At 42.0% G+C, this 22,569-nt stretch overlaps 1 protein-coding gene across 3 annotated transcripts in view; it reads right to left on the reverse strand.

The window, feature by feature from the left end:
* Positions 1–1,643: 1,643 nt before the first annotated feature.
* KCND2 (potassium voltage-gated channel subfamily D member 2) overlaps positions 1,644–22,569 on the reverse strand; it is a 477,005-nt gene continuing 456,079 nt past the window's right edge. For 2 of the 3 annotated variants that reach the window (XM_032796219.2, XM_032796220.2), the window contains exons 4-8: positions 19,235–19,333; positions 17,318–17,413; positions 15,390–15,449; positions 10,345–10,592; positions 1,644–3,461 (exon numbers count right to left, since the gene is read on the reverse strand). In XM_032796219.2, coding sequence (XP_032652110.1) covers positions 3,284–3,461; positions 10,345–10,592; positions 15,390–15,449; positions 17,318–17,413; positions 19,235–19,333 — 681 coding nt within the window. In that variant the 3' untranslated portion in view covers positions 1,644–3,283. The remainder of the gene's footprint in view (positions 3,462–10,344; positions 10,593–15,389; positions 15,450–17,317; positions 17,414–19,234; positions 19,334–22,569) is intronic. The other variant, XM_032796221.2, reaches the window with a different exon arrangement.

The raw sequence follows: 22,569 nt of genomic DNA on the forward strand, positions 1-22,569 counted from the left end.
AAGCCAAGGAATACATTGCCCACACACCTCTTTCCACCTGGCCGTTCCCCTGTGCTACTTGCTGGCAAAGGAGGTGGCAAGGGAGTCCCTAGGTGTATCTCTTTGTACCGAAGAATCACTGGGCCCGTTGTTTTTATAGTGGTGTAAATTTGTGTACATCTTGCATATAGGTTTGTTGCACACATGTAGGCTGTTCCTTGAATCCGTACAGGAAAATGGGCTCCATGAATAATAAGTTACTGAAAAACCAGGTTGTCCCGTTCAAGCATGCAGATCTTTTATTTAAATATTCCTCTGCTGTCTATTCATTCAGCATAACACATGTATTATGCTGTCTTCTGAAATACGTTAAATGAATTTCAAACAAAATTGTCAAAAACAACAACCTTGGTTTCTTTGTATGGTACACAGAAATAATTACATTTCATTTACAGCACAGATGCATTTTATAGTCATCAACGTCATTCACTACCAAAACAGCATTTAAATCACCTAGAACACCAAAAGAATCTTTATTTTCCAAATTCAAAATAAATTAATCATTTTGCATAAGTGATATATGGAAATAGGAGACAAGAATGGCATTCTGAAAAATCTTGCCAAATTATTTCTTAACCTGTACTTTAAAAAAGAAGATAAAACTTGTAATTGGGGATGTAACCGCTATGCAAATATTGCTGTATTGTAGTTTCTTTAGTCCATATGAAAAATAAAATTAAGAGGCCAAATTCTTAAACCCTGTGTGATCTCAGTGGAGTCAATGGGATTGCACAAGGCCTAACTCAGTTCAGGGCTTGTCCCAAATGGTTTTCATCAACTGCCATCTTATATTAGTTTCCAGATGTAATTAATTAAGAAGCACCATGTGAGAAAGAAGAAGCTGTAATAGATTGTTAATAACAGGGCAGTTTTCATATCAGTAACTGCTTCAGCAAATGGTAGGAACAAAGCCAGTCTTTTTTTCATGAGTAATTATGAGTAGATGCAGGAAGCAAGTAAAAACTAATATAGTGAACCCAGCTTTACAACACTGTAAGAGAGAGGAGATCAAAATAATTGATTTCAGTGGAATTACTTCACATGTTCACTGTTAGTCAGTGAAAAATCAGTCTGTTGATTCCTTCAAAGAAATTCAGGTTTTGATTCCGTTTATATAAACAGTAGAAACTTGCTAATTTGCACAACTGAATGGGAACTGCATAGCAAATTAACCAAGTTTGTGAATAAGTGAACAAACATTAAGAAAACAAGGATCACCTATTGCAAAATATACTCTCTTCTTTTGTCAGCTGTAATTTAGTTTTCATTTATGACAATAGCATAGTAGTGAATATTCCGTAGCATACTTTGTAAAAATAAAATCTCAGCCCTCATTACAGCATCCATTTTTAAATCTTTGCTTATGGATAAGGTGAGACCACAAACTAGTTGTGTGGAGCAAAAAGAGTGTAAATTAGCAAGGTTCTACTTTCATAGTGTATTTCCTCTTAATATAAATGTTAAGCTCAGTCACGGGAGTGGTTAGTAATTGGTACCATAAATTATAGAACATACAACATTCAAACTATGTTTTTCACTTGTGGTAATGTCTTTTAATGCATAGAGCTTTTTGATTGGCATATATATATATATATATATTTATATGGAGCCATGCGGTAATTTCTGCTGATACAGTATTTCTGCTATAAACACCTACTATTTCATGTGCACAACATTTTCAAGATGACAAACCTCTTCACGTTCTTGTCTTTTAGTAAATAAAACTGCAGTTAGCAGAAATCTTTTGATAAGAAAATTTAGATTTCCGTAAGACAATGAAGCAAAAAGGCATTTTAAATAGTAAAGTCTTTATGTCCATTTATGGCCCTGATCCTACAGCTAAATTCCCATTGGAGTCAATCATAATTTTGCAGAAAATCTCAAATCTCTAGTTTATCAGTGTTCTTGGGTATAGTCTTACAAGATATGAAGCCCCAAATAAATTTTTGGATGCTGGCTTACAGATGATTACAAGGAGAGTTTTAGGAAAATGTCTTCGAATGCTCAGCGTAGCCAATATTCTGGATACCGCAGAAAAACACAGAGGTTTAAAGCTAAGTGTTAGTTTGTCACAAAACCCCTTTTGTTTTAATTTCATTTCAAATGGGATTGACACTGTAACACCACACTAGAAGACTGGTTCAGGAAATACGAAGGTAAGCAAATGTTTGCAGAACAAAAGATTAAGCCACTTCATGAAGAATCTTGGAATCCCAAAGAAGAAAGCAACATTAAATCAGATAAATGTGCTGCATCATGAAAATAGAGATTACAGCGGACGAAAAGGAGTATGAAAGAAAAGTACATTTATGGGACACAGTTTTGATTATATGGTTATTTAAAACTTCTCCACATTAGAGAAAATATTTTCTATTCACAGGGTTCATGGTGTAGGTGAAGTTGTGCAAAATATTTAAACAAATTAATCCTGATTCCTGATACAACAGATATACAATGAATTATTGCAGTTGTAGCAGTACCAAGGAAGCAAGATAAAACAATAATAAATATTGAACTAACTGAACACCTTGAGATTGCTAATGAGTGTTTGAGTAAGAAATACTGCATTTTCCAAAGGTAAGTTATTTGTACAACTACCATGGAACATTAACAATCGGCAGTAAGTGCACAGAAATGCCCCTTTCTACAGTAATATTTTATCATGCCTAATCTGAAAAACAACATAAGTAAACTCAGATCACAGCTCCAAAAAATTTCAGCATGCACTATGGTTGTATTTCTGCCAGTCAGCACAAACATATTTCCTATGAGCATTTTGTTTCCCCCCTTTCTTTTTTTTTTTAACAATAGGGAGTTTGTCAACAAGTTCACGGTTTATCAACAGGAAAAAATGAAGTTATCAAAATGTTTTTCATTGTTGTTTTGCATTCAGTCGGAACATAATGTTCAAATGTGGGGTATTTTTTGTTTGTTTTGTTTATTTTTTTTTTAAAAAGTTCCCATGGTAATAAGAAGCATCAATGGGGGACATTTCATTGTGCTCATATAGTAAGTCAAAATGATCACAGAAGATTGCGCTGTATAACCGTTCAGACGCTGTGTAGAAACTCTGTTTGGTTGCCTGCTTTACTGAAACCCAAAATGTTTTAATTCTTCTGACCCCTTCAATCTGTGGCTGCGGTAACACTGACCAAGGGGGTATTGTCTTTTCCAGCTCTCTCCTTCTCCAGAACTCTTCTGATTGCTAGAGCTCAGCTGGCAAGTGGTCTTTATTCTAATTGTTTTATAAAGCAGATACTCTGACAATATTTCCTCCTGAATATGGGGGAGATTCTGGCCTATTATCCTCTTCGGGTGTGGTCACTGGGGGTGTTGGGATGCTGATTATTGCTGTTGTGATGTATGGCTGCTCACAGTTTAGTTTAACACACTCTTCCGTTTTGGCATTTAAACTGGATCGGCTAAAGGAGAAAAAAAATTAATGATGTAAATATTTACATTGTTTTAAACTTCTCTGCTTATTCAATTCCATTATCCCAGCCAACTAGCTTAAAGTCTGTTTTGTTATCAGGTAGGAGAAACACAGATACACTGCAAACACGGCCTCTGCTCCTTTGGTCATTGGACATGCAGCATGTAGCTGAGGAAGAAAGATATGTGACTCCTGTTAAAATACTTAGCTCTCGGTGTTTTTCACAGAAACACAGGACTGAAAGGGACTTCCTGAGTCACTGAGTCCAGTCCGAGGCTATCACAGACAACCCCATCATATAAATCTGTTCATAAATTTATCTCCACACGTACAATTATCCAGACATTTTTTTTTGGTTATTGTAGGTCCATTGTATTATTTTTTTATTTGCGTTTTTGCCAACACTAGGTGGTTCAGTCAGACACCACAAACCAGGAATTGATCTTAACAAGCATGAGGTTATGAGTTTTAGCTCTCTGGGGCAAGGGCCCCCTTTTTGTGGGTGCATTTCAGGAAAATCTTGAAATGTACAAAAGGAGGCGAGAGTTGGGCTGAGTAGCTTACAGGATGAATAAAGATTAAACTGCTGAGGAACTCTTGTCTTCTAAAATTTACCCAAACTCCTAGTCTTCCACAACAGTCTGTGACAGAGAGCAGGAGACCTGGCTGCAGAGAATCCAGGGCTCAAGGTGGCAGTAGGACACGATCATAGATCAGTGTGAAGGACAAAACCTTAACTCTCATTACAGGGTGGTTTTGTGGAGCAGCGTTTAAATGGAACGTAAGCCTAGGAAAGTGAGAGGAAGACCTGCACCCTAGTTTTAGGGATGTAGGACACTTTGGACAGGGCATTAAGAGGGCAAGCACCCAAAGAAGCAAAACAAAGCTGACCTGAACCCTGGTTACAAGGCAGTCATTCTTTCCTTACACAAATTCTATCCCTTTAAACAAGGGTGGGAGCAGGGCTGGCCTTACCATGAGGCAAACTGAGGCGGCTGCCTCCAGCACCTGTGGGGGGGCACCACTAGGACCTAGAGTGTAGAAAATTGTGTTTGCTGGTGCATATGTATTCTCTCTGCTCTAGATGCACAGAGATGGTGGAGTGCTGTGCTGGAGGAAGGCGAGCACAAGAGACATAACAGGCAGGCAGGAGAGAAAGTGAGAGGGAATAACAGAAAGCAGCAGGAGTTGCAGGGAGGGATAAGAGGAGGAGCCTCTTATGTACTTCTCTAGCACACCCAGGAGCCTGGATTGATTAACACCAGCTTCTCAGGGAGCTTCCTGTTTCCTGCTGCTTCCCTGAACCCACTTGAGGAGAACAGGCAGTCAGCTGAAGTAGTAGGAGCCAGTTAGGCCCTTAAGACACTGATATCTTCCCTCACTCAGGCCCTGCTAGCCTGCTTATTTGTCCCCTTCAACTGAGCGTTGAGAGTCACTATAACTGGCACAGAACAGCAGTCATGAGTGAAATAAGAAAACGCCCCTCTGGGGCAGCATTCAGAAAAAGCAAGCAAGCAAAGGAAGCTTTTCTGTCTAAGCAGGAAGGAGGTCTCCTGAGATACATAGACACAAAATGTTCACAGTGAGCCCTCCGGCCCCAGTGAGGATGTGAGTGGTGAGGAGATGCTAGATCTTCCAGTTAGTCAGAGTGCAGGTGACCTGGAAGCTACTGCAGCATCCATATCTCCATCTCAAATGAGTGTAACCACATACATTGCCGAAGAAAAATGTAGATCAGAGAAGAGTGTGGTGGAGGCACAAGAAACAGCTGCTGCTGTTTGATCCAGGACTGTGGACCCACTTGAGCAGTAGCCTGAGGGACTTCCTTGTACTGCATGGGCCACAGCCAGTGAAAAACTTCATGTTCCCTACACAAAATGAAAGTAGAAGTTTCCATCCAACACATTACTGGCATGAAATCCCCAATGGTGGCAAAGTGGAGAGGCCATGGCTTATGTACTCAAAAACCCAGCATGCTGCATACTGTCTTTGTTGCAAACTCTTCCAGTCTAATGTTCCAGCCACATTGGGTCCTACAGGAACAAAGGACTGGAAAAATCTGGCTATATAAGTTCTATTAGAGAGAGGCAGCAATACCAAGAGCATCCAGGGGAAAGAGTGAATGAGACTAAGTTAAAGGCCACCATAGAGATCAGATCAAAAGAAGATTGCATCAGAGTGTCTTTACTGCAAATTTTCTAAAAGCTCTTTGCCATTGTGGAAGCTTGCGACCCAGCCTAGCACTTGTGATGGCAGCACTTCAGATCCAGCTGTATGTGCCATAACAATGGACTTCCTTAAAATTTGTGGAGCTTGATGGCCCGAGTTTGATGCTGTTCTCCCAGCAGCATCTAAGAAAACACAAACCAAGAAAATAATCACACACCTTCACACACAACAATTCTAAATAAGTATCATACAGTTACTGGCAACACAAGTAAACGAAGAATTGTGGAGAATTCTGAAGTCCACAAAGATATTATCTATATCTGGATGCACAGCTGACATGAGCCATAACACACACACCCAAAAATGACTTAATGTGCCTTTTTCGTAACAAAACAAGAAACTAGTGAAAATGTCTAGAAATGGTCACTGTCAGGATGTTCTACATAATTTAATTGACAAACATTAAGAGGAGAGAGGGTGTTGTGAGCAAGACATGAAGAAGTCATTCTTTCCGCAGCCTATCCTGCGCTCACCAGCCTGGAGTATTGTGTCGGCGAGTCTGGGCACCGCATTTCAGAAAGATGTGGAGAAATTGGAGAGGGTCCAGGAAAAAGCGAGGAGTGATTACACACACAGAGAACTGAACTTGAAGGAAGGCTGAAAGAATGGGGTTGGTGTTTAGTTTTATGGAAAAGAGAAGATCTGGAAGGGGACATGATAGCAATAAAGGGTTGTCATGAGGAAGAACCCGAAACTTGCTTCTCTATGTTAAGCGCACAGAAAGAAGCAATGGCTTAAACTGCAGCAAAGGGAGGTTTAAGGTTGGACATTAGGAGAAAGTTCCTAACATGTCAGGAGTGGTTTATACTGGAAAAAATTGCCTAAGAGAGTGTGTGGAATCTCCATCGCTGGCGAGATTTAAGAAGACGGATGGCTAGACAGTATTTGGGCCTGCATGTTTAGGGCATGGGAAGGACTTGATGACCTCTCGAGGTCCCTGCCAGCCTAGGGAGGGTGTCATGATCATGAAACGAGCTAGGTTGACAAATGTGCTTCTTCAACAAACTATACGGGAATTGTATGATATAAAAGGTCAGGCTACGATAAGATGCCGACACAGAGGAAAGACAACATAGAGTTCCAGACACGGAGATTAAACCTCGAGCTATTTTTTTGTCCCACGCATAGTTCTTATTCATTGAACTTGATGGTCCAGTAGCAGCATCCAGCTTCTAGTGATGTTCTGAATTTTTATATGTAATTCCAAAAGTATCTATGTATCTATCTTCTCTGTCAAACTCATCAGATGGAATTATTTGAAGCGAGGACAATCTGGGAACAAAACTGACACTAACCACTGAGTGCCGCCATGATGGGAAAGTGAGTGTATTTGAACCAATTATAATCGCGTGTTCAGGCGATAAAGCCTGAGCCAAACACCAAATGGGAAGAAGATGATGCCATAGTTCCATTATGAGATAATGCATGACAGGAACTGTCCATGGGAACAGTGGCAGAGGGAATGGAAACAGATAACAATATATAATTTCAAAATTTCTGTGTGGCTTAGGAATGACAAACTGTTTGAAATAAATGTAGTAAGCAAGAGCTCTATATGGTGTTGACCTTTGATATATCTAGAGGCAATGGAATGAACGGACAAAACAAAGTCAGCTACAGTTTACCAGTCAGATGAGGGATTTCAATAATGTTTTGAAGATGCAAACAGTAAGTTGGCAAACTTCACACTGAAGCTATTTTCCCAAGCCATTCAAAGAGACAAAGTTACCGAAAGAAAGAACATTTGGATTACAGGCACATAAGAGACCTGCAAACCAACACTAAAGTTGAATTCTTTAACCAGGTGCAGATTTTGTCTAGTTATATGTCTTATTTTATGTGATATTGTTTCTATGCAGCTAAGGAACACAGCAGGAATTGGGATGTTTAGATATCCAAAACCACTCACTATACCTTGAGAGCCTATACCAGCAATGCAAGGGCACTAGAGAACAGTGTTGTATCTACAAGAACACCTAATTGTTGTGAGTGGAAGAGGGCGAGGAGGCCGCAGATACAATTTCAGCAGGATCACCTCCAAAGGCTGTTCTGGAATATATGTGCACAAATAAGAGGACCACCCTCTTTCCAAGTGTTTTTGTTGCTCTGCGCATACAAGTCTACCCTGATATAACACAGTCCTTGGGGGAGAAAAAAATCTCACTGCGTTATAGGTGAGACTACATTATAGCAAACTTGCTTTGTGCCGCCCCCCCTGCCCCCCATTCCTTGTTCCATGACTGCCCCCTCCAGAGACCCCTGTCCCGAATCACCCCCAGGACCCCACCCCCTACCCAACCCCCCGTTCCCTGACTGCTCCGACCCCTATCCACCCCCCGCCCCCTGACAGGCACTCACCATCAGCGGCGGGAAGTGGAGCAGCCCGGCCCCAGTCCGGTCCACTCTGCCAGCTCCCAGCCACGGCGCTCCATTTCCTGCCGTCAGTGAGTGCGGGGAGGTTGGGGAAAGGATGTCCTTTCGCACTCACCTGCAGCGAGAAGCGGAGTGACGTGGCCCCAGCCTGCTCTGCTTTCCTTGCCCTGGCCCCAGCTGTGTTGCTGGGGGGCGGCTGGGGAAAGGTCCTGCACTCACCTGCGGCAGGAAGTAGAGCGCCATGGCTGGGAGCCAGTGGAGTGGAGCTGACTGGGGCTGGACTGTTCCGCTTCCCACTGCCGATGATTGCTGGGAGGCTGGGAAAAGGACACCCTCCACATTCACTGGCAGTGGGAAGCGGAGCAATGTGGCTCCAGCCTGCTCCACTCTGCCACCTCCCAGCCGTGGCGCTCCGTTTCCCGCCGCACGGGAGTGCGGGGAGGTTGGGGAAAGGACACCCCCCATACTCACCTGTGGCAGGAAGCGGAGCGCTGCAGCTGGCAGAGTGGAGCGGGCTGGGACCGGGCTGCTCTGCTTCCGTTGCTGGTGACTGTAGGGGGGATCCCTTCCCTCAAGCCTTCTCCCCCGAGCAACATGGCTGGGGCCGGGGTGCGGGAAGCAGAGTGGCGTGCTCCTGGCCCCCCGCTAATCCCCGGGCCACTCTGGGACTGCGGGGCTCCCAAAAGTGCCCTCCCACAGCTCCTGCCCCCCAGACCCTGGGGCGGGGGAGCCCCTGACTGCCCCCGAGACCCTCTGCCTCTTATTGAACCCCTCAGTCCTGGCAAGTCAGTAACAGAGCAGAAGTCACAGTCCCTTGCTTTTTGCTCCAGAATTTGTGGGCTACTGAACTACTATTTGTATATCACATGAGCAGTGACTCACAGTATTTTGTTTTCACAATTATCAGTTTAGACATGCACCTGCGGGTGGGTTCACGTGCACACTGAGCTGCTGGGTGTACTGTATATTTGTTCTTGGGGGTGGTTCCAAAGCAGTAAGAGAAACAGTTAAAATCTAAATTCATTGGATTGTGAGATTTACTTCTATATGTACCTGTGTATTGTTGATTTTAACTCCTCTGTCTTTGTGCTGTGAGGGAAGGGTGTGCTGGAACAGCACCCAGCAGAAGACAGGTCAGAGCCAGACAGAATTATTCGTGAAATACCTGGGCTGTGGATGCTGGTTCCACATACGGTTGCCAACCCACCAGGAATTAAAGATTAATCTTTAATTAAATATTAGATCATGTGATTAAACCTCCAGGAATACGTCCCCCTCCACTACCCTTGAGTAATGGCAGAAAAAGTTACCTCAGCTGCAAGTCAAGGAGCTTCTGGGCTGCTCATGGCAGTGAATTTCTTACCTGCCAGCTATTCAGAATTTCACTTAAGATCAATCTCTATGGCAACCTGTGCTGCAAGTGATGCTTTTTAAATGAAGGTATATTTTAGTTCAGCATACGAACACTTTTAAGTCTAGCATGACTTTCCTGGTGTTTTCAAAGGCTATATTCATACACATAAATATCAGCAGCAGGTATTTTATATGTGAGGGTGCAGAGAAGATAAGGAAATGCTTGCTCCCTAGCCTCTGGAGCTATATATTTTCTAATTTTTCCAATAACTTTCCTAGCCAGAGATTATAAAACTAGGGAACTGGACTATGACTCAGGAGATCTCATTTCAAGTCTCAGCTTTGTCACAGACTTTCTGTGTGAACTTCATGATGTCACAATCTTCTTGTGTCTCTGTACCTCAACTAAGAATAGGAATAATAATACTCTTCCCTTTTTCAGTCTTGTATAATTGAATTGTACACTCTTCCAGGTAGAGACTGTTTCTTATCATGTGTTTGTACAAGATCTGGAACACCTGGGTCCCAATTTCAGCTGGGGTCTCTAGGTGCTATTGCAATACAAATAATAAATATTACAATATTTTTTCTGTGGTTTGCATAAGCATTTGCTAAACAAGGACTAAATCCCAATGGCAGTTGGAGGTGCAAAGCTTCTCAGGCTCTGGGCCCATATTATTTACCTTGATCTGCCATTTCAAGACTTGTGTGGCTTAATAACCCCTACCCAATAAGACTCAAGAAAATAAGTGCTCGTTTGAATGGGCAGCCACTTACACATTAATACTAAGGAACGCGGCTTACTTACTTTGAATTTGCATCAGATAACACCTTCTCACTTCCCAGGTATACCTCTTCCTTACTGAGCAAAGATTTACCATAGCATTGCATCTCAGATTACTGTTTAAAATAAATACCTGTGAGATAGAGATGTTCTCTCCACACATCTGATCTGAATGGTACTAAGTTCTTGTATGCTGCCTGAGCGGCTGCCAGTTATATTGGTGTTTGGAATGCGGAAAGTTTTTTTATGTCGTCGTGAGCAACAAGTGCTGGTAACGCCTTGTTGGGAAACGAGAGAGGGGCTGTCGCTTGAGGATCGATTGACTGTGGATACCTCCATGCAGCTGTCTTCATAGACATGTTCATCCACAAACTCGTGATTCTGGTCCAGAGCAATCAAAAACATGGTAAAAGCACACACACAGAAAGATAGGATTATAACTGAAAACATTCATGATGCTGATTGTCAAAATCCACTGTGTTAGGGCCTGCTTAATTTTACACAACCAGAGTCTGGGAAAATGACAAGGATTGCAATTTTCAACCCATATCAGGATGGGTTGAATATATTAAAAGTGTCACTACAGAGTCAAAATTACCAAACCATTAACTTCAGTTTTCAAAAAGTTAATGCAAATTTTTTTGTAGGATGGCAAACCATTACTCAGATATTCTTATTAGGAGCTATTGTGTAATCTATAAAAAAAAAATTGAAACATTTTCCCGGCTTTTTCAATTCTGTTTATATAAATGCTCTAAATGGGAGTAACAACATCCACGATTATGTTTAAATATAGTAAAATAATACTGACTTTAATTTTTGACTCAGTCTGTAAAATGTCGTCTTAAAATAAAGGTGTGAAACCATGACTTGAAACAATACATTGCACGATCCAGGAATAAGTCTGTATTTATCAAAAAGTAAAATGCAACCTCAACTGTAATGTCCATTGGAAAGAAGCTAAAATAAATACAAAACATTCCCTATAGAGGTTACTATTGCTAGTTATAATAGCTTAATATATCTAAATTAGTTAATAAAACAAATATTCAGTGAAATAGTATTTATGAACAGGATCTTTGCTTAATCCCAACATAGACAGAAATCCTATAGGCACATCATAGTGAGTGACCTATGGAAATTCCAAGTATAGTAATAGCCATTGTACTTTGACTCTTCATATGTGATTATGAATCACAGAATATCAGGGCTGGAAGGGACCTCAGGAGGTCATCTAGTCCAACCCCCTGCTCAAAGCAGGACCAATCCCCAGACAGATTTTTAGCCCAGTTCTGTAAATGGGCCCCTCAAGGATTGAACTCACAACCCTGGCTTTAGCAGGCCAGTGCTCAAACCACTGAGCTTTGACTCATAAGAGTGCAACTGCCTCAGTTTCTCTGCACACCAAGAAGGGTAAACTGGTGGCGTGGTTTTACATTGTAAGAATATATGCAGTAGTATTAAGGTAGAATCCCAAGACGAAATGGACAACAGGATGCTGATGCTTTCAATCTCATTATTTTGGACTGTTTGAGACACTGTCTGTTTCCACATTCCCAACTGTGGATGCTTTGACACTGAGTTGGGAAACACTGGTTTACACTCCACATAATCCCATTCACTTCAATTGGGTTGGTTCTCTGCATTTTCATTTACCAGGGGCTAGCGTACACTGGAATCGCTCCAGTGACATAGTTGTACCAATGTAGCTGTGCTGCTGTAGTGCTAGGGTAGATACTTCATGCCGATGGGAGAGCACTCTTCCATTGCCATAATTACTCCACCTCCCTGAGCAGTGGGCGCTATGCTGTCAGGAGAGCATCTCCCACTGACAAAGCACTGTCCATATCGGTGCTTAGGTCGATGTAATTGATGTCACTCAGGAGGGAGGCTTTTCCACACCCCGAGCAACTGAAGTTATACCAAAGTAAGCGCTAGTGTGTACAAGCCCCAGGATAAGGAAAACTATTTCCTTCCCTAAAGAAGGATCTACTAACATGGAATGTCATTCAGATGCCAATAGGTACTCTGTGAATACATTCATGTTGTCCAAAAGAAACATAGCATAAGTAGAAGAAAGTAAGTACACATTCATCAGCAATGTGAGCACCAGCACAGTAATTTCCTAAGGCAGCTGAATGTTTGGTACAACTGGAAATAACTTGTTCAGCATGCCATTGCCATCTGCTCTCCCTCATACCCTCCTTGACCTATATAACAGTCAGGTGTCATCTTGTGTAGAAGGAAATGGTGTAGAAGAAAATGATTTCAAGTGACACAAGAAGAAAGAACTGCTTGTGTAACTTTCTTGAAAATTGACTTTAACCAGTTAATGTTCATAAACAAGACTTCAAATGTAATTAGAGTCTGGATATGGGATACAGAGAGAGAAATTACTTAATAACTGTCTTCGGGTTATAGGGGCTTCCAGTATGTTTGCCAAGATCTCTGGTAGTTTTCCAATAGAAAACATTTTGTGCTTCCTAAAGCTATTATGGAGCTATCAAACAATTCAATTAGCCTAGTCTATTAAAGAGTGATGCTGAGTGAACTTTTAATATAGATTGGAGATATTTTGAAATTATATAATGGCTGAAACAAATATATTGAATTATACATGTCAAGTTTCCAGCATATGGGATATATTAATTTATTGTCATACAATGAACTTTGACATATTGGATTTAAAATATGCATTTAGGAATTCAAGTCTAAAATAATTAAAATGTAAGAAGTCCAGATTTCTTCTGTGAGCTGTAAATTAACTGTTGTATATTAGCTGAAAAGATATCCTATAAAATACCTCTCTGAATACAAGTGTTGCCATTACAAAAGTAATTTCAAAGAAGAAAGCTACAGGCCATAACCTGCCAGCCACTGCACTTTTCAGAGAAGATGAAAAGAGATGAAAGGCTCAATGGCCTAAAAATGTTGGAAAGAGGATAGAGGAGCCAAAGTCGCCTCTGTTGGATGCTGAGGAAGTCCTTCTGCATAAAGCCCCTTGTGACTAGTGTCCACTGTTTTCAAAGAAGGAAGGGAGGCTTAGAAGGTGTGTGGCTAGTTTTATCTCTGCCCTGAATAAACAAACACTCCTCACACCATTAGATGAATATTCCCAAACTTGCATTTTCTCACTTAACTTTTGGGAAGGCATGAACTGGCCATCTGACTTTATCAATTGATCAGTTACAAATAGAATATATACACCTGCTCCTAAGCAATTACCTGCCTGTGTTGTGGGTGTGCACATATCTGGGAGGTAGGACTCAACAGCCAAGAAAATTGTTGTATGCAGTATTATTGTAGCCATGTTGGTCCCAGGATATTAGTGAGAGAAGGTGGGTAATTGGACCCACTTCTGTTGGTGAGACAAGCTTTCAAGTTTACACAGAGCTCTTCTTTGGAACTGGGGGGAAAACTCAGTGTCACTGCTAAATACAAGGTTTGAACAGACTGTTTAGTATATCTTTTCAAACCTTGTATTTAGCAGTGACATCGAGTTAGTTTCCCAGATCTGAAGCAAAGCTTTGTGTAAGCTCAAATCTTGTCTGTCTCACCAACAGAAGTTGGTCCAATAAAAGATATTACCTCACCCACCTTGTCTCTCAAGAAAATTGTTGAAAAGCAAATAAATGTCATGTATATTCTGTAAAATAAGACCAGGCTTTTCCTATACATTTTTTGAAGAGCCACTGTTAAAAAAGAAAAAAAAAGATCAAGTTTTCCATCATTAATAACTTGGGGAGATAGAAAAGCTTCCGGGCCTGATTCAAGTCTCATCCAAGTGAATGGGAGTCTTTTTTATTCAGTTTTCTGAAAGTTGGACCAGGCCTGTTGCTGAGGTGAAAGTTTGCGAATTCATTTGTAAAGTTCAAGTGGAAAGCAATGTCCAAAGCAGATGTCTTTGACTGAGGGCAAGTCTACACTACAGCGCTACGTTGGTGTAGCTGCACCGATGAAGCTATGCTACTGTAGCCCCTCAGGTGAATATATGCCGTGCTGACGGGAGAGTGCTTTCCCGTCAGCATAATTACTACACCTTGGTGAGAAGATACACTATGTCAACATAGCGCCGGTGTGAACAGCGTGAAACTTGCATAACTTGGGGGAGAGGAGGCTTTGTCACACCCCATAAGGATATAAGTTAGACCGACTTAGGCTGGTATGCCTAAAAAGTGTTCCAAAAGGATAACACTGTAGTAGGGGAGATAGGTTGTCAGGAGAGTCCTTTGTAATATACATTTAAAGCCAGGCAGTTTGTGCTATACTTTAAATCAGAAATGAATATGAAAAAAGACAGCATGTAAAAAGCATAAGCACCTGAAAGATGACACAAGTAACTAAATGACAAACAACAACTGGACCACATTAATTACAAGGCAATTGAATAAACAGGCTGTGAAAATAAAAAATATGAAGTTATACATGTACATAAGTTGTATTTTAATTTAATAACGTATTTAACGGAGAAATTGTTATTATGCTCTCACTTGAACAGGAGCAATAAAAAAAGGCTTCTGCATATACTTTCTGTTTTGAATACAGTAGATGCAGTGCATAGAAGTCCAACATTAAACAATTAAACTAAGACAAAATGTCAAAACTTTGTGCTATATGTGCATACCTCATAGAGAAGTTATACAATGACTAGAAAACGCCACTTGGCAATTTTTCATCTTGAAACTCTGTCACATATGTCATAACATATTACATTTTTGGGAGGAAAATGGACCCCAAAATTTTTTTGGAAACCTTTGATTCATGAAAATCAAATGCATGATTCTCTAACTTTGCAATTCCATGAATATGAGCAGCATTGAGCAATGTATGAGGGAAATTTAATATAGTTTGCTAGACTTGCAAATGATGAGACATGATGCCTGTACACATATAGACAACCTCTGATTTTTTTCTGCTGTAATGCACCTTCATACATTTAGCTTGTAACATGTCAACCACAGAGATGGGCACCAGCCACAAAATTCAGATCCCAGTTCTGATTTCCAGCACCTAAAATGTGAGTGTTTGAATCTGGAATTTGGGCCCATCTCTGGTCAACATGATCTAAATTCTTTGTCAGGAAATGGCAAAGTATTGTACATACTGATGGTCACTACCAGATAATTTGTTAGGTGCATCTACATTTGATAAAATCAGAGCTAAATTTGTAAATTGTACCTTAAATGGTGTTGAACAGCTTATTGATAAGATGGGATCATCCACAACATAAGATAAACCCTACATGGCAATATGGTGACAGGAGAGAAAATACAAGGACAAATATAGATTATTTTACCATTTCCCAATGTGCAATTATTACATTTACAAAGGTTACACTCAGTGTAATTATTCTTCATGTCCTCAGGTTCCGTAGGAAATAATAAACAGGAAATGATGTAAAAACAATAATCATCAGGATAACAGAAATGCCTTTGTGACATTTCTGACCAGAAATATTTTATCTGTGACTGAGACATGGCTTGTTAATATTCAAAGTCAATATGGCTCATGAGGCTAACACACCTTTAAGATAAACAAGGGAGTGGAATGGCTAGCATCATATCCAACTGTGTTGTACTTCCCTAACTGCTATGGATAAGGTACCCATTCTGTAGCTGGGTGAACCTGAGATCGAGTGAGACTCCAACCCACAACCTTCAGGATTGCAGTCAAGTGCCTTAACCACTTGGTGTCCACACCTCATTCTTATTAATATTACTGAAGTGTTATTATGTTTTAATTTAACATTCATGATGGCTGTATAGTTATCCAGATATTAAGCAGTAGACACATGCACATAATTATCTGTTTTTGACTGCTTGGAAGTTTTTAACCAAAGCAGGTGTGCTTTGGAGGTTGTGAATTATATCAGTTATTCCTGTAAGGGGCTGTCAGAGCGGAGGCTAAACCAGAGGTGGGAAAACTACAACTCACGGGCCACATCCAGCTCGCAGGACCCTCCTGCTCGGACCCTGAGTTCCTGGCCAGGGAGGCTAGCTCCCGGCCCCTCCCCTGCTGTTCCCCCACCCCCACAGCCTCAATTCACTGCGCCGCTAGTGCAATGCTCTGGGTGGCGGGGCTGCAAGGGTTGAATGGGTGCACAGGTCCCAGGAGGCAGTCAGGATGGAAAGGGGGGTTGGATGGGGTGACAGGGGGACAGTCAGGGGTAGAGGTTCTGGAGAAAGTCAGGGAGAAGGAGTGGTTGGATGGGGCGGAGGTCTGGGGGGCAGTGAGAAATGAGAGGAGGGGTTGATGGGATGATGGGCGGCAGTCAGGGGTGTGGGTCCAGGGGCAGTCAGGGGACAGGGAGGAGTGGATGGGGCAGAGGTACTGGGGGGGCCATCAGGGGACAGGGAATGGGGCGTTGGATGGGGCAGGAGGCCATCAGGGGGTGAAAAGCAGGGGAGGGGGTCAGATAGGGGCTGGGGCCAGGCCACTCCTGGCTGTTTGGGGAGACACAGCCTCCCCTAACCAGCCTTTCATACCATTTTGGAAACGGATGTGGCTCTCAGGCCAAAAAGTTTGCCCGTCCCTGGGCTAAACGATTCTGTAGTGCTGCACCTGCATCTCAATTCAGAGGATGAAGTTGCAGAATAAGATGGTGAGTACTCTCAACTTTCACTCACTTAAATTGGAGTTCAGTGCTCACATCACAGGAAATGCTCAGCAATCATAGGATTGAACCTAAGGACCCAGAACTTCAATCCTTGCCAAGGAGAAAGCTTGAATTGCCTGAACTGGGAATTTTGCATGAGTAAAGACTGGAGGATGGAGTCCCTAGAAACTTTACTGTAGCAACGTGTGTAAACATGCAAATCATAAACTAACTCTCTGTATAAATATATATAAATCCAGATCCTCAGCTGGTGCCTATTGGGGTGTCCCATTAAGGTTAATGTCCTGATGTCAGTTGAGGATCTGACCTATGATTTTTAAATGTTACTATGTACATTGCATGAAAATAAACTAGAAAATTTCTAAGTCAGCCCAATCTATAAAATAGCTTTTGGTCCTGCATAAAGACTGTAATGTGAGGAATTAGGAGAAATAAGCTACTACAGAACCAAAATTAGGTTTACAGGAAGACACTGATTCCATTTTCTTACCGTGGTTTTTTCCAGACAGTGAAGCAGGTGGTGGTGCTGTGTTTCAAAGGAAGAGCCAGATTTGCTAAGAAAGTTCTGTTCTTCTTCCTTGTTGGACTGTAAATACATAGAATTCTCTATTATTTTCATTTTTGAACAAAAGTCTCTTAGCCAAATATTTGATGAAAACAGACTCGGGGTGTATACTGCAATATATCTGCAGTGCTTTACTGGGGCAAAACTACATGGGATAAAATAAATCAGTTTGCACATGATGTCTTTTTTGTTGATTAATCAAAATATTTTCTCTGCTTTCCTTGCAACCCTTCTTGAATGTCTCAAACCTCAGCATTTCCACAGAATCATAAAAATGTAGGGCTGGAAAGGGCCTCAAGAGGTGATCAAGTCCAGGTCTGGGCTGTGGCAGGACCAAGTAAACCTAGATTATCCCTGATAGGTGTTTGTCCAATTTGTTCTTAAAAACCTTCAGTGCCAGAGATTCCACAACCATCCTCAGAAGCCTATTCCAGACCTTAACTACTCTTCGAAAGTTTTTCCTATTGTCTAACCTAAATCTCCCTTGGTGCAGATTAAGCCCATTACTTCTGTGTTCTATCTTCAGCGAACGTGGAATACAATTATTCACTGTCCTCTTTATAATAGCCCTTCACATATTTGAAGACTGTTATCAGGTTCCCCTTCAGTTTTCTATTCTCAAGACTAAACATTCCCAGTTTTTATAACCCTTCCCTGAAGCTTAGGCTTGCTAAGCTTTTTGTCATTTTTGTTGCTCTTCTCTAGACTCTCTTCAGTTTATCCACACCATTGCTAAAGTGTGGTGCCCAGAACTGGATGGCCTTTTGTGTATAGTTAGAACAATGCAACTTACAGATGTAATCATCATGTTAAGGTGCTGAATGTAAAATCAGCACACACTTAAATGGTCATAAATCTAACTGATGGTAACAGATTTTCCCCTGTGTAAGGGCATGTTTTAAAAAAGAAATTGCATATAATTGTCTTATTTCCTCTTAAAAGCAGCAAAGAATCCTGTGGCACCTTATAGACAAACAGACGTTTTGGCGCATGAGCATGATGCATCTGACTAAGTGGGTATTCACCCATGAAAGCTCGTGCTCCAAAATGTCTGTTAGTCTATAAGGTGCCACAGGACTCTTTGCTGTTTTTACAGATCCAGACTAACACGGCTACCCCTCTGATACTTATTTCCTCTTGAGATTCTTTAATAATTCTGAAGAATTTGTGGTATTACCCTTCATACAAAAAAAAATCATGTCACTGACTAATTCCAAACCACTGAGTTCAGAAAGTGTACAGCAGATATTACAGACACAGAATGAAGTATTATGTAGAAAACGTTTCCTGATTTATTAAATGCTTTTATCATTATTCATTAGAGGGCACTAAACTAAATTGGAATGAAAATGGGACTATACCAAATGTCAAAATTAGAGATGGGCATAAAACATCCTCTAGGTCCCAAACACTCCAAACTTTGGGATGTATAAAATCCAGATTTATATTTAGTTGCTTAAGCACATCTGTAGTTAAAATGTTATTTCTCAGACCATAAAGATCAGATCTAGATCAACATTTTTCCAAAATTTGAGGGTGCCCAGATGCAAGGTCTTGGTTTGGCTCAGAGAGACTTTTTATTTGAACCAAACTTGTTTAAGTTTGGGATGTATTTGAATCCAGAGTTTGTGAACCATCCTATCCTTTGGTACTTTATATAAAGTCATCCAGTCCTGTAACTTGCCTAAAGAATAATAGTTCAATTTGTCCTTCTTTAACCTACTTCTATTGAGAGTATTACTTATAGAGTCAGATTGACTAACCCTGATGATAAATAGAATAAATAGCAGCTGTGCTATTATTAAGTAGCTATTCTGGAGCTGGATTACATAAATATATTACCTGGTGAAGCTGGTTACTCAGTAAGCCATTTCGTTTGCTCTGCATGTAAGCATTAGCAGTCCCACTTTTTGCTGCTCGAATTCTAGCAAGTCTGGCTTTCTGTGCAAAGAAGGAGACAAAAAGAAATGGTGGCACTTCTACTTGTATCCATTAGTCTGTTTATAGAAAGTAGCTAATTGGAATCTGCTGTTTATGAATACCAATGTCATAATCACTAAAGTGATGGTTATTCAGGCAACAAATCAAAAGAGTGTTTTCCTGGTTAAACTGCAAATTAGGTAGCAGCTTTTGTTTCTTTCCATGAATCAGCCAATTGGAACAATGATTTGGATAAATGATTATAGATATTCTCATAATATTAGGCAAATTATATTTTCCTTTTTCTGTGGCAGTGATCATGTCACTTCTATACCTGTCTTGAAGGTCAGGAATGTTGCTTCCATCTCAACCTATGTCATTTCTAATCCTTCAGTTAAAAGCTCCTCAAAAGAAGGGTCAATGGTCCAAGAGAACATAACATTTCAACTGCTATGAGCCACAAAGAACCTCCATAGTTCCTCAGAGCATTCTAATTTTCAGAGAAACAGATTCATAGATTCTAGGACTGGAAGGGACCTTGAGAGGTCATTGAGTCCAGTCCCCTGCCTTCATGGAAGGACCAAATACTGTCTAGACCATCCCTGATAGACATTTATCTAACCTACTCTTAAATATCTCCAGAGATGGAGATTCCACAACCTCCCTAAGCAATTTATTCCAGTGTTTAACTACCCTGACAGTTAGGAACTTTTTCCTAAAGTCCAACCTAAACCCCCTTTGCTGCAGTTTAAGCCCATTGCTTCTTGTTCTATCATTAGAGGCTAAGGTGAACAAGTTTTCTCCCATCTCCTGATGACACCCTTTTAGATACCTGAAAATTGCTATCATGTCCCCTCTCAGTCTTCTCTTTTCCAAACTAAACAAACCCAAATTTTTCAGCCTTCCTTCATAGGTCATGTTCAAGACCTTTAATCATTCTTGTTGCTCCTCTCTGGACCCTCACCAATTTCTCCACATCTTTCTTGAAATGCATGCCCAGAACTGGACACAATATTCCAGTTGAGGCCTAACCAGCGCAGAGTAGAATGAAAGAATGACTTCTTGTGTCTTGCTCACAACACACCTGTTAATGCACCCCAGAATCATGTTTGCTTTTTTTGCAACAGCATCAGGAACATATGTATAACAATGAGAGAGAAAGGCATCAATACACAGAAAAGCTAAATTCCTGAGTTCCTGATAGCCCTTTCTAAAGCCTTCTACTTGCTGCAAAGTGTTTGTTACATCTTGTTTATGCCTACCTGTATAATGATACTTAATACGAATCACCACTTGCCCCAGTCTGAGCATTCTCTTGAAATTTTAAACAAATTGTTGAGAGAGGATGGGCCAGATTAACTCTTGTTTATGTAGTGTGGCAAAGCACCTCCTTCACTTCACCAGGCTCAGCAATTCCCTCTCTGGGAGGGCGGAGGGGGGGGGCACACCTGGAGTAAATCAGTCCCATTCTGGAGAGCTTTTATTCTTCAGTATTTTCAAGATAAAAAGTAGGCCAAGAAGTTCTCTTCAGCCAAACAAAAAGAGAATACCTTTCCCTGAGGGGTATTGCCTCATTATGCTGGCCTCTGAGTGCTAGTCCTTACTCAAACAGTCTGTTAGCATGGTTGCTTCCCCTACAGGGAGGAGAGCTGCCTTACACCTAGGAGAAGCCTTTTCTTCCTGACACAGCTTATATTCCATCTCTCCTCATCCTCTCTCACCAGAAAAAGGGGTTTTGAAAGATCCTTAATTGGACTCGTGAGTCTCTTGTTGACCTGAGAGAAGCTGTTTTCAGCTCCTGGGGACAGGGTCTTTACCATTCTAGGGCTGATATGCCTGTCTCCTACCACTCTCTTGTGGGTGTGGAGCTGCTGCTGCTGGGCTCAGAGCACCCTCTTTAGCTTTTGTCTGGGCCAGAACACCCTCCCCATCCCAACCCTCTCCGCTACCTCACCAGCTGGTTGCTGCTGCTCCTTGGGGAGCCCTGCTGGCCTTCTCCCATCTGTGGGGTCTCTCTCGGCTGGCTGTATGCTGCTGGTGTTAGGAGGAGGAAGAAGAGTTGCAGTGCATCTGGAGCTACTGCAGGACATTGTGGAGGGTTTTTTTTTCACAGGACTGAGTGATTTTAACATCTTTACTCCTGTGGTTCTTGTTCGGAAGGTGGGTGTGGGGGAGAGATGTGGAGCCTTTCCCCTACTCTATCACCCTTTCTCATCATTTTGACTGCTCTCCACTCCTGGACTTGGCCGCTTGCCTGGCCTTTATCCATCTGGCTTTTGCAGCATCGAGCAAGGGCTTTTAAACCACAGACTCACATGCCTTTCCCGTCCCCTTGGACTTGCCCTCCCTTTCTCTGCTGCTCTTGGCAGGTGGCCTTCCCCCACCCTTTCTTTGCCCAAAGGCCTCCCCGCAGCAGTTTTTCCCCTTTCCCTGTGTTGCCTGTCCCACCCACCCCTTGCTGCCTATTTTTGCCTCCCGGCCCAGGTCCCGGTCTCGGTCCCAGGTTCCCCCATTCCAGCCACCAGCGAGAGGGGCTAGACACCTCTCTGTCATGAAGGCAGGCTGTGCTCACCTTGCTTCCAAAGAAGGGGGACTTCTGCAACCTTCAGAACTGGTGTCCTGTCTTGCTCCACCCTAACCAGACCTACCTGGGCCGCACCATCTTTGATCATCTATATCTGGCCTGGGACCTCTTAGAGCTCAAGTGTAGGGATGGTCTGTTGTTAGCCCTCCTGTCTCTGGACCAGGAGAAGGCATTTGACAGAGTGGACCATGGGTATCTCCTGGGCACTTTGTGAGCATTTGGCTTCAGACCCCAGTTTGTGGATTTTCTCCAGGTACTGTACACCTCCTCAGAGTGTTTCGTTAAGCTCCACTGAACCCTGACCGCACCAGTCAGCTTCAGACGAGGGGTGCCTGTCTGCTGTCAGGCCAGCTGCACACTCTGGCCATCGAGTGCTTTCTCCATCTCCCCTGTAGGAGGCTGACAAGGTTGATGCTCTGTGAGCCAGAGTTGTGGCTGATCCTCTCAGCGAATGCCAATGACGTGCTTCTCGTGGTCCAGGTCCTGGGTGACCTGGTACGGGTGGAGGCTTGCCAGGCCATCTTCTCGATGGCGTTCTCCACCCAGGTCAACTGGGTCGAAAGCTCTGACCTGGTGGTTGGGGATGAGTGGCAGGTGAGCACCCTTCCACCCGGGCTTCAGGCCATTCGGTGGAGCATGGATCTGCTGCTCTATCTCGGCGTTTACCTTACCA

The sequence above is a fragment of the Chelonoidis abingdonii genome, chromosome 1 (genome assembly GCF_003597395.2).
Source record: "Chelonoidis abingdonii isolate Lonesome George chromosome 1, CheloAbing_2.0, whole genome shotgun sequence".
NCBI lineage: Eukaryota > Metazoa > Chordata > Testudines > Testudinidae > Chelonoidis > Chelonoidis abingdonii.